The sequence below is a fragment of the Panthera uncia genome, chromosome C2 (assembly GCF_023721935.1).
Source record: "Panthera uncia isolate 11264 chromosome C2, Puncia_PCG_1.0, whole genome shotgun sequence".
In the NCBI taxonomy this organism is placed as follows: domain Eukaryota; kingdom Metazoa; phylum Chordata; class Mammalia; order Carnivora; family Felidae; genus Panthera; species Panthera uncia.
In genome coordinates, this window is record NC_064810.1 from 348,110 (window position 1) to 360,788 (window position 12,679).

The 12,679-nt window shown below is 49.6% G+C and overlaps 1 protein-coding gene across 6 annotated transcripts in view; it reads right to left on the minus strand.

Moving 5' to 3' along the window:
• PCNT (pericentrin) overlaps nt 1–12,679 on the minus strand; it is a 133,430-nt gene that overhangs the window by 23,648 nt on the left and 97,103 nt on the right. For all 6 annotated transcript variants that reach the window (XM_049627666.1, XM_049627664.1, XM_049627667.1 and 3 more), the window contains 4 exons: nt 8,412–9,125; nt 7,467–7,569; nt 4,520–4,674; nt 584–778 (listed from right to left, as the gene is read on the minus strand). In XM_049627666.1, coding sequence (XP_049483623.1) covers nt 584–778; nt 4,520–4,674; nt 7,467–7,569; nt 8,412–9,125 — 1,167 coding nt within the window. The remainder of the gene's footprint in view (nt 1–583; nt 779–4,519; nt 4,675–7,466; nt 7,570–8,411; nt 9,126–12,679) is intronic.

The following is a 12,679-nucleotide window of genomic DNA, read 5'->3' on the forward strand; positions in this document are numbered from 1 at the left end:
TGCAGGCTGAAGCACACCACCCAACAGAAGACCACAACCAGACCAGGGCACGAAAAGCCAAGCCCGCCATCGTGAACGAAGAAGGTGCTGAAGGAGACAGCAAGTAAGACTGAGAAAACGTTGGCAGGCAAACCTTCTTCCCCACCGCTGCTCTGCCAGGCCCTGGGGCGGGTGCCCGCTGACTGGCCGCTCCCGACCCCACTGTAGGCCTGGGCCTGGCACTGCCCTCTTGCCCACCGCTCCCTCCGCCCCCTGTGGCCTTGGCCAGGGTTCAGCACCTGGCTCTCGCTCTGTGCCACCCCGGGTCCTTGGTTGCAAAGTGGGCACTGAGACCCTGTGGGCTCAGGCCCGGCCCCATGTCCTCCTCCCACTGAGCCCCGCCACACATCCTCCCATGGCCTCTCTTGCCCTTACAGGGCTGGAATGTGCTGGCAAACATGACTGAGAAGGTGACTAGCCAGCACGGCCCCTGTGTCCACTGACGACCCTGTTGTTCCCTTTATTCCACTCATTTGGCCAAGCAACTCACTCAAAGTGCTCCATGCCCACAGCCTATTTTCTTTCAGGCAGAATGCCACCATACCTTCTCTCCCTTTAGGAGTGTGGGGCTCGGATGCCTCCTCAGGGCCGGGATTGCCTCCAACAGGCCAGGGCCTTCCCTTGGGAATCGCTCGAGGGAGGCACTTGGCTCGCCCTTGCTCAGGGCGCTGGGCGGCCCACGGTACTCGGACAAGGCCAGTATGTGGTGGCTCTCATCACACACCATCTGCAGCAAAGCCTGCAACGGGACATGCATTTCAGAAAGAGGGAAAAGAAGCTTGAAGCTAATCATGCATTCAGCACCCTGCCCACCACTCACGAACGCTCACTAGAGCCACCCACATAGCACCCCCATGGCTTGTATCAAAGAGCAGATTCTGCTGTTCTGTGAGATTTTCAAACTTTCCTCCCCCATAACCTTCAGAGACTGCTAGAAAACCGGTTTGAAGGACAATTTCTGCTTAAGCTACTCCAAGGATGCCCCACCAGGGTCTGCACAGTGGATGCCACCCCTGCCATCCCTTGACTAATGCTGGGTGGGGCTCATGGTGGGGCCTCCCCAGAGCTGCCCCCAGGTTGGGGGCAACACGGTGTCCAAAGTGACCATGACGGTCCTCACTCCACGTGCAAAGATTCACTCAAGGGGCATGTTAGGCCTAAACTCTGGAGAATAGATGGGAATAGATGTCTCAAACAGGGAAGTATGAAAGTAGCAACGGGAAGCTATAACAGAGTACAACTATTTAACCAGAAATAGGTTTTGCTAGGATTTTAATGATGGGACCAAAAAAGTAAAATACTAACACAAAAGTACAAAACACCCAAACTCCACGTTATGCTTACCTTAAAGACAATTCTCTTTAATAACCCTAGAAACACTTTTACTTTAAAAAACCTTCCGTTTGTTAGACGCCAGGTCTAGCGACCCAGATGGCGACCCCCGTGGGTGCGGCTGGAGGTCTACGACCTCCTGCATCCACCCATCCACCCTCATCCTCTGCTTGCAGAGACAGGGAGGGCTGACGTGGCTGCAGATGACTGTCACTTGCCACCTTTTCAACGCTCTCCTGATAAACGCAGAAAGAGCACCAGTGGCGAGGGAGGTACTCTGCCCGCACCTTTCCGAGAGCAAAGCTTCCCGTGAGGCCACCGCATCCCTTCAGTGATGTCACAGGACCCCCCGGGCCCGATGCTGGCTGGGGCCTGGGGTCTGCAATCGGTTTGGACCTTGGGTACCACAGATATAACCACTGGGTCCGAGGAGGTTCCAGAACCCTGTCCTCAGGACTGGCATTCTGTTCAGGGACCTGCATTGCTGTGACCAGCCCACCCTTCTCGTGACCTCCCACGTCAGCCTGTCACTCGGGTGTCCCTGTCTGCTCCAGCTGATGCTCAGTGTGCCACAGGCCAATCACTCGCCCCCATTCATAGCTGCTTCCAGCAGGGCTCCTGAGGAGCCCAAACTCAGGGACCCCCCCCACCAGTATCCCCAGCTTCAGGGCCCCCAGAGCCGTGACCACACCGCGGTCCTGAGACTCAGCCCCTGCGGGCACCACTCTGCCTCATGGGGCCAGCTCTCAGACGACTTGACTCTTGGCGCAGTCGTCCCTCACGGTGAGCAGTGTGGCTTCACGCTCCAGAAACACAGGTGGCAACTTAAACCAGAGTGACCTGAGAAACCTCCCAGAAAATACCCAGACATCAGGAATACTGAAGTCGCCGGTTCCGACTGAAGCGAACAGAGAACTGCAGGCTAACTTCCCAGCATCCACGCAGCCCCCTGCAGGCAACCTCGGTTGCTTCGCAAAAGGGCTCCAGGGCAAGTACTGGGCTTCTTTCTGGTTTTCCTTTTTCAATCACCTAGTGTTAAACCTCAAAGCCTAAGTACGTAGAATTGTCATCAGAACCACGTTTATTCCTTAAAAATTACAAACTCCTCTAACATGAGACTGCCTGGATTGGAAACACTAATAGAACATATCTTTAACATTCTATGTCATGTAGAAAATTAAGGAATGCAAAAAGGAAATTTAAAAAAACAGCCAAAAAACATACTCCCATATCAAAAAAATTTTTGAGAGAGAGAGAGTATGAGCAGGGGAGGTGGAGAGAGACAGAGAGAAAGACAGAGAGAGAGAGAGAGAGAGAGAGAGAGAGAGAGAGAGAAATCCCAAGCAGGCTCAACACTCAGCATGGAGCCCGCCCAACACGGGGCTGGGATCATGACCTGAGCCAAAATCACGAATCGGACACTTAACTGATTGAGCCACCCAGATGCCTCTCCAATTTCAATTCTTAAAGGAGCAAGATGCACACAATTTTGGAGATTTTACTTAACATCAAAATCATTTTCTTTTGATGGCATTGTAATAGCAATGTAACAGGAATGTTTTCACCATGTGAATAAAACACAACAGTGACATTGTATTGGTTTGCTTATTCAGCCAAGTCTATGCCAGTGGTTTTGACGAAAAATGATTCATTGAACTGGTGAGAGAAAAGAAAACTTATTAAAAGTTCTGGGTGATGGAGGCGTTAACCAATCTTACTGTGGGATCACTGTGTAAACAACGTGTGTATTAAACCAACACACTGTATACCTGAAGCTTACACAGTGTCACATATCAATTAAAACTAGAAAAAGTGTTTTTAAATTCTGCTCCCAGTTCAGCTGCAGCAAGCTGAGTGTGGCTTCTCTCCTCCCTCCTCTGGTGAGAACCAGGCTCTGACCCCAGGGCACAAGGAGCTTTAGCTCTGTGGAGTTTGGCTGTGAGAGGTCACCAAGGGCCCAGCTCCGTGACCTGGGGACCAGCAGCAGTGGGCGAGCGGGGCTGCGGCAGGTGGTTCACACAATGACTCCCTGTCAGCAGTGGGTATGAGCCCAGCTCGTCAACGGGGCTGAGGACGGCTGGTCTTGGTGGCCGTGTGACCAGGTCTGCCAATGAAAGACGGGGGGTGAGGGCAGGGGACGGGAGGGATATTCCTGGAAAACAGCCTCAAAGGAAGCACTGGGCCCATGCTTTGCCTGACCCTAGAAGTGCCACAGGCTTCCTGTTGGTGGCACAGGGAAGGAATGAGCGAGTGCGGGGACGCTGGTGGCCTCTCTAAGTATACACTTGGAGCCAGCGCACCAGGAGCCAACTCCCAGTATGGTCCAGTGATAAATGTTGTGTGCCGTTCAAGCCAGCTGAGTCAGAGCTCAGGCTGCCCATCAAAACTGCCCGCACTGCTACACGGGTGCAGATAACCTTTCTTCTCAAGTGTCAACTTCAGGGACACACAGAAAAGAGCGGAGAGCAGAAGGCAGAATGGTCTAGGCCCTGAGGACACAGAGACAACCCCTCCCGAGCAGCAGCTCCCACAGCAGAGAGTGGGCTGGGCTCTCCAATGTGGCCCCGCAGCCCTGTGTCAGCAGAGTGGGTCATGCGGTCCCTGCTCCGCTGCTCGGTCCCAGGCAGGCACCTGGTGGAGGGCGGCCCAGTCACGAGCACAGGCCCCAGTTGTTTTAGGAAAGGCTAAAGGTCAATCTCCAAAACCAAACAAAACTTACAACCACTTCTCCCCAGAGGGTCATGCACTGTGATACCTGAACTCAATTCAGGAAGATTAACCTTACTTTTTGCCTTTTGTGATTCACCACAACAGCCACCCCTGAAAGTCCCCTGTGCGCTGTGCCGCAGCAGGTGCAGGAAGAGCTGGTCCTGCTCTCGGGACCCCAGCGCCCGAAGCTCCCACAGCCCTCCCCTACCGCCCCACCCCCCCACCTGCCATGCTGGGCTCTCGCCTGGGATACCTGATCCCAAGCTCCCCACGCCAGCAGCCTCTCCCCCTGTGGAAAAACGTTAGAGCACAGCGAGACCCCACGCAGCTGGCCCTGTGGTGTGACGCACGCACCCTGACGTGGCACCCACAGGGCAATCACGGCGGCCGCACACGGAGGCCCATCGACACCGCGCACCCTGCTCCCGCCAGCCCTTACCTTCACTTGTTTCGGATGGACTTCCTTCTCCTTCATGGCTTCCAGCGGCTGTCGGAACCTTCCAGAGGCGGGACGCAGCACCACAGGACTTGCTGTGGGGGCATCGAGTCTTCCCGAACCTTGGCTCAGCATGTCTCCAAACCCCGAGCCATCACCTAAAAACACAGCACAAAGTCAGGGTCTACACTCCAACTCTCTGGCAGTGTACTGGGGGACACCCTGCAAGTGCCAGAGATGTGGCCAGACCCCTGCTTCATGGTGCCACATGAGGCCCCGGCCCTGAAGACGACATCAACAAACCACCAAAGACGGCAAAAACATGTTTATAAACACCTAAGACTACACAACCACACAGATGAAGAAAAAGTTTTCACGTTTACCCTGTTAACACCTGTGACTCCAACATAAAACCCTTCGTGGTACCTTGGTTCATGTTTACTCTTGTGCAGAAGTATGTCTCCTTATTCCCCGAAGACAGGACAGAGCCCGCAGGGCTCACACGGCAAGCACCTGCAGGGCCCGCCCAGCACACCCGGAGGCGGCTGTGCAGACATGGAAGACGCCAGCCCGAGGCCCCCGTGCAGGCTGCGGGACGAGCAGCAAGCGTCTGGCCAGGAAAAAGTGAACACGCCTGATGGGGTGGGTGGAGACCAGCCCTGAGAGCAGCCACCCTAAACCGGAGAGCCCTCAACAGTCTAGCATCTGAGACACCAGGAGCTCCTGATGGGAGGCGCCTCAGAAAGGAATGGGACACCGCTCAACAGCATGCGGTAGGTCCCTGAGCCTGCAGCCCGCCGCCAGTCCACGGAGACCTGGAAAGCGGAGGGGGGCATCCTAAGAAAAGCAGGGTCAGTCCTCACAACTGCTTCTCCGACTGGCGCCAAGCTCGGGTGGGCATGAGGGGCTCAGTGTCCCCAGCAAGGCCCCTCTGAGCACAGAGCTTCCAGTGAGTTGCTGACGAATGCCCTGCTACGAAGCCGAAGGCCTCAGACACGCCAAGGAACACTCAGACACACAAAACAACGCGAAGCAGAGACTCAAAGAGCTGGAGGAAATACAAAAAAGGCAGCAAACAGAAGAAAACTTCAGAAAACCCAGAAGATCTTCAGAGAAGTAAGAGAGAAAATATTATTCGTAAACAAGGAAAGGAAGTTTCAAGAGAAAGGAAAAGAGGATGAGAAAGAACAACTCTTGGAAATTAAGACACAGCAGAAATGGGAGCATTTGATGTGAAGATTAAGGGATAAATTCTCACAAAGCTCTTTAACAAGAACGTAAGTACAAAGAAGTGGAAACAGAAAAAATGAGAAAATAAGAAAATGAGTCCAGTGATTAACAGGAAGTATGGCAAGATGAGAGCCACAAGGAAGTGACCCACATCCCAGGAAGAAGGAAGACGCACTCAGGGCAGAAGGACTTGTTCCCGGTAAGCCGGCAGCGCTGCGCCCAGGTGCTTGGCGGCAAGGGACCACCGTGGTGCTGGGTGACATCAGGGTCTGGATGGCAGGCAGGCAGGCAGGCACTCAGGAGTCTGAAGGAACATGACTTGTCACCCATGAGTCTGCACCAAGCCCAAACTATCAACAAACATCAAGAAGGTGCAGACATTCTCAGAAAACCCATCTCACACATGCTTTTTCTGCAAATGCTTCTAGAGAACACACTTTGTCAAAACTAGGACCACCAAGGAGGGACGTGGGGTCTGACCAGGCAAGCAGAGACAGCACATGAAGGTCAGGTGAAGGTCATGTGGGCAGTGCATGCCCATGCCTACAGACAGCATGGGCAGGACCCGTGATGGAGAACAGGAAGAAGCAAGGAGAAAGGAAACCAGCTGTCTGGGAGAGGACCCTTGGCCCCAGAAGGTCTGCGGGAATCTGACAGGGGTGCTCAGAACACACATGCTCTGTGGTGAGGGGACGGAGCGGGACAACGGGGCCACCTTAGAAAAACAAGGAAGGAAAGCAGAAGAAGTTGGCAGCCAGAAGTTTCAACATGTTCTGTAACCAGCAAATGTGACTTAGAAATCTGTGTCAGAACAAATTTCTGGAAGCTGAACGTGGGCATCCCCAGGGAACAGTGGTTCGGAGTGGGGAGGCTGGAAGGCACTGTGCAGAACCACTCCGGGCACTTACTCCATGGAATAACTCAAAACTGAAATTAAAACGTTGCTGGCCCTATTCTGCACAGGCTGCAGCGTCCATGAACTGTACTTCACTACGGTCTAGTTTTAAAAGGCACTGAATTAAGCCAATGATGACTTTTTTTAAAAATGCTGAAACATCTCCTGAAGCGATGGACTTATAAAAAGCCAACAATTATAGAAAAAATTACAAGGTTAGAAGGTCATGATTGGCAACTATCCTAACGATGACGCAGGCAACAATCATTACTGGAGGCTAACACTGGTGTGTCCGAGTCTGAGAAACAAGAGACCACAGACACAGTCTCCGAGTACATCCCTGCTCCCTGACACCGAGCAATCTAAAAGGAAAACCCAGAATAAAATCTGGCAGACACCGCTGCCAAGGGGTCCACGCTGGCGCCGCGCACCGTCTGCCCTGATGCCCCAGGAAGAGCACGGCGTCACCGTGCGCGCTCTCAAGGACCCCCATGCCGACGACCCCGCTACAAACATCCAGAGGCAGATGCAGGAACCGCCGGAAACGTGAGGGTCTCCTCTCGGGGCCCACACGGCACAGCCTCCCTCCCGTGCAGGGCGCCAGTGAGGATGTCTGGGTGTTGAGTGCAAGGACCGCACTCCACGAAGTGCACAACCAAGCTTTCCAGAGTAGCGCAACATCAGGCCTTCAGGTGCCACTGAGCACAGAGGACAGAGACGCAGACGGGCACAGCCAGTGTGCATGGCAAGCGTGGCGAACGCCAAGCTGGGGGCCTCCATGCTGTTCTGTCCCCTAAAACCTTAGAGTTAAAAAGACTGACTCACCATTATCACTTCTGCTGTTTTTTCCTTCGAACCCAACAGGAGAGGATCTGGGCTTTTCTTGAGCATCAAGAGATGTTACAATAAAATCTTCAACATCTTTCTCCTGTTCAAATAGGCAGGTTTTAAACGGTCGTCAAATAGTAACTTAATACATCACAGAACTGAACGGGTCAGAGGGAAACTTTCTAAGGTCTGAATTTATCATTTACCCATATAGAACCCAACACATGTTTCACACTTGTGGACCTTATGAAATCACGGGCTTTAAAGAATTTAAACAAACCCAGCCACAGTTCTCTAGGATTATTTTAAAGAAGTCAACAGCAAATATTTCAGATTAAAGGTAATTTTTATGGTAGTGTGTATGGTAATATACGTGTATCTCAAATAACAAAGTCCTCTGTTAGTTGGTTTTTACTGTATCTAATCCAGGATATACAAAATCTCAAAATTACTACGTAAGAAGATACGATTTATCTCAAAAATAACTGTTTTTGAAATAAATTAGTATTATATGTAAAATCTATTAAATATGAACTACAACTCAAAATAAATCCAGGAAACAGATTCCAGCCAAAGAACCTGAACAAAAACTACACAGGAAGACGGGTTTACGACTGTACTTCTCGAGTCCACACTGGTGACTGTGCGCAGGTCTGGTGGGAGTGTCTGAGTAGGACTGATGCATGGCACGTGTTTGTAAGAATAACCGAAGTCCTAATTATTCACATTACAATGGACTGTGGTTGGCGCTGCGGAAAGCTGACCAGGGGATTGTCGGGTGCGAACCTACACCTGGCCCACAGGCCCTGTCAGGAGATGAACCAACAATGGCCGCAGCTATGATACTGTGGGCCCTGCAAATACATTCCCATGGGAACACGCTGGGGCCCTGGGCATCCCACAGACGCTGAACCGGGGCACCACCCAGGGATGAACACTTACCACGGCCGTCCGCTGCACATGGTGGTCAGTGGAGGGAGCCCTGTCTACAACCAATGGAGACTCTGCCCACCTGGAGGCCTTTCCTGCCGCTGACCCGCCCAGGTACCAAAGCAGGTCCAACTCGTCAGCCTGAAGTGAGGCACTTGTCCTGTCCTGCGCAGAGGCATCCAAGCTCAGGGCATCTGAGCAGGGCGTCAAGGGCAGGCTGGGTGCAGGCTCAAGGGTCGAGTCCTTCCTGACAACCTCAGGTGAGCTCCAGGAAGACAGGTCCATTGCCCTGAGTGCGTTCTTCACGGGACCGGGCTCCTGGGTATGGGTTAGGTCATGGGAGCCACTGTGCAGGCTCACTTGTAAACAAAGTGATCCATCCTGCAAATCAACCCTATCTTCCATGGGAACATTTGGCATTTCATTTCTTACCAATGAATCCTGATTTCCACTAAGGTCAATTAGATCACGCGTGGTTTTATCAACATGAAATGCATCAACAAAAGGCAATTTGTCAGTTTCTTCACCATTACTGGAACTGTCACTCAAATTATTTTCTAAAGCATGTGAAGATGCCAATGGCTGCTGAAATTTGAAATCCTCTGTCTCACTGTTCTGGAAGTTCACAGAATGCACCAGACGGTTCAACTTTTCTTGAAGTTCTTTCACCTGACTTATGAGACCAACTTTCTGCAGCTGACAATCTTCCAGTAGTTTTTCTTTATTCTGCATGTAGAAAAGAACATGTATAAAGTAAAATAATTGAATTACAGAGTCAAGTATTTATCAGCCAATTTCGAAGCTGTCTGAGCAATTAAGAATGAGCCTCCATGATGAAGCCCTCGGGTCCTTCCAACTCTTGAGATTTCAAGCTTTTTTAATTCCATGAAAAACAGAACCAAAGCTGAGAACTCTGCCTGCAAAGTGAATGCTGCAAGGACTCTGGGAAGGTGGCCGAGCAGGAAGCCCCAGGAACCTGTCTCCCACCTGGGCACCAACGGCACCGGCAGCACCTTGTCTGCTCTAACTCTGGAGTCTGTCCGAGGCTTGCAACTTCCAGGGGGAGGCTTGGAGAGGAAACTGCAGCTCTCAGCATGGCAGCAGCCACCCGTCTCCCAGCCCCAGCCCCTCGGCAGGCTGGTGTGCACCTACTCATGGAGCAGCTTACACACAACGTGTGGGAGCCATGGTGGGCATAGGACTATCCCACAAATGGGGGTGGGGTGTGGGGGGGGGGGTCTGTGCTCCCACCGCTGCTTCTGATCTGGAAGGTGCAAACAGGTGGGAGACCACTGTCATAGCCCCTCCCCCTCTGGCTCAAGTGACCTGCAGGAGATTTAAAGGGCTGGTGACCTTTTTTTCTACCACAGCATTTTTCTCTGTTTTCTTTCTGGGGAGAAATTAAAAACTAGAACATTCAAAGACAACTGCATACACAGAAGAAATTAGAGGAAATTACATGTGCCCAGGCAAAGGTGCAGGCTAAGAAAAGATCTGAGAAGACCTGAAGTTTACATCTTAAGCAGATCCTCAGCACAGAGATAGCATACAACAATTAAAAAACAAGAACAAATAAGGGGCGTCTGGGGGGGCTCAGTCATTCAAGCATCTGACTCTTGATTTCAGCTCAGGTTATGATTTTACTGTTTGTGAGTTCGAGTCCTGCATCAGGCTCTCTGCTGTCAGCAAGGAGCCTGCTTGGGGTTCTCTCTCTCTGCCCCTCCCCTCCTTGCACACTCTCAAAATAAATGGAAATGATGACAACTGAGGAAAAAAAGATTGAAAAAGGTGAATACAGACTGACACCCCTGGGACACCAGCAAGCATACCAACATATGCATTGTGGGAGTCCCAGAAGAGGAAACGGTGGCGGCTGAGAGACTATTTGAGGACATAATGACTGAAAACGTCCCAGAATTGATGAAAGACATGAATATAAACATCCAAGAAACTCAACAAACCCCAAATATGATGAACTCAAAGAGACACATACCAAAACATATTATAATCAACACTATACTAACAGAGCACTAACAGAGAATCTTGAAAGCAGAGAGAAATGACTTGTCACATACAAGTACCCTCGAAAACATCACCAACAGATTTCCCGTCATAAAGTTTGGAGACCAGAGGACACTGCATCAATATATTCAAGCGCTAAAAGAATATCTGTCAACTCAAAATCTGTCAACTCAATATGAAGCAAAACTGTCATTTAAGAGTGGGGAAGAAATTAACATAGTCCCAGATAAATAAAAGCTAAAGGAGTTTGTGACCACTACACCTGCACTGCAAGAAATGCTCCAGGGAGTGCTACAGAGTGAAATAAAAGGTCACTAGACAGTAACTCAAAGTCATGTGGCAAAATAAAGATCTCAGTAAAGGTAAGTGCATGCATAATATAATAAAAGCTAGTCTACCATTTTGTACACCCGAAACTGATAGAACACTGTACGTTAATTATACTTGAATTTCTAAAAACGTTTGTTCTATTGTAATAGTGCTTTGCAACTCCACATTGTGCTTTCATCACGATTTAAAAAATACATGTTTTTTATGGGGCGCCTGAGTGGGTCAGTTGGTTAAGTGTCCAACTCTTGATTTCAGGTCATGATCTCACAGTTCAGTTCATGAGATTGAGCCCCATGTTGGGTTCAGCTCTGACGGCACAGATCCTGCTTGGAATTCTCTCTCTACCCCTCCCCAGCTCATGCACGTGCATGCTCTCGCTCCTGCTAAAAAATATGTAAACTTTAAATAAATACATAATAAGAGACATTTTTTAAAAAAATTGTCAGTTTAAAAGTTAGTGTTATTGTTAGCTTTAGTTTGTAATTCCACATTTTTTCTATATAACTTCAGAGATTAATGGATTTAAAAAAAAATCATTAGGAGGTGCCTGGGTGGCTCAGTCAGTTGAGCATCCGACTCTTGATTTTGTCTCAGGTCATGATCCCAGGGTCGTGGGATTGAGCCCCGCATCAGGCAGAGCCTGCTTGAGATTTTCTTTCCCTTCCCTTCTCTTTCTCTCTCCCTCTCCTTCTAACCTTCTCCCCCAGCTCACACATGCTCTCTCTCTCTCTAAAATAAAAATTAAAAATTAAAACTTAGGGGTACAAAAATTAAAAAATAAAATAAAAATAAAAATTGGCGCCTGGGCGCCTCAGTCTGTTGAGAGTCTGACTTCGGCTCAGGTCATGATCTCATGGTTCCTGGATTCAAGCCCCACATCAGGCTCTATGCTAACAGCTCAGAGCCTGGAGTCTGCTTCGGATTCTGTGTCTCCCTCTCTCTCTGCCCCTCCCCCACTTGTGCTCTGTCTCTCAAAAATAAATAAATGATGGGGCACCTGGGTGGCTCAGTTGATTGAGCGGCCGACTTCGGCTCAGGTCATGATCTCGCGGTCCGTGAGTTCGAGCCCCGCATTGGGCTCTGTGCTGACAGCTCAGAGCCTGGAGCCTGTTTCAGATTCTGTGTCTCCCTCTCTCTGACCCTCCCCCGTTCATGCTCTGTCTCTCTCTGTCTCAAAAATAAATAAACGTTAAAAAAAAAAATTAAAAAAACAAAAAAGTTAAAAAATAAATAAAAATTAAAAAACCCCAATCATTAGTTTGTTTTGAGGCACACAGGTATAAAAATGTACTTGTGACACCAAAAACCAAAAGGAGTAGGGACAGAGCTATAAAGGAACAGAGCTTTAAAAATTTTTTTTTAACATTTACTTATTTTTGAGACAGAGAGAGAGAGAGAGAGAGAGAGAGCATGAACGGGGGAGGGTCAGAGAGAGAGGGAGACACAGAATCTGAAGCAGGCTCCAGGCTCTGAGCTGTCAGCACAGAGCCCAATGTGGGGCTCGATCTCACGGACTGCGAGATCATGACCTGAGCCAAAGTCGGGACGCTTAACCGACTGAGCCACCCAGGTGCCCCAGGAACAAGAGCTTTTATATGTGATTAAAGTTAAGCTGGTATAAATTCAAGCCAGAGTGTTATAATGCTGGATGCTAAATGTAATCGCTAACATAACCACAAAGAAAACAGCTATAGAATATACACAAAGAGAAATGAGAAAGGAATTTGAACATTTCACTATAAAATATCAACTGAACACAAGAGAATACAATAATGCAGGAGATCAGGGACAAAAAAAAAAAAAAAGCTGTAAGGCATATAGAAAACATACAGCAAAATGAAAAAAGCATGTGACTCCTTATCAGTAATTACTTCAAATGTAAATGAATCTCTCCAATCAAAAAGAACAGCAGAATGGATAAAAACACA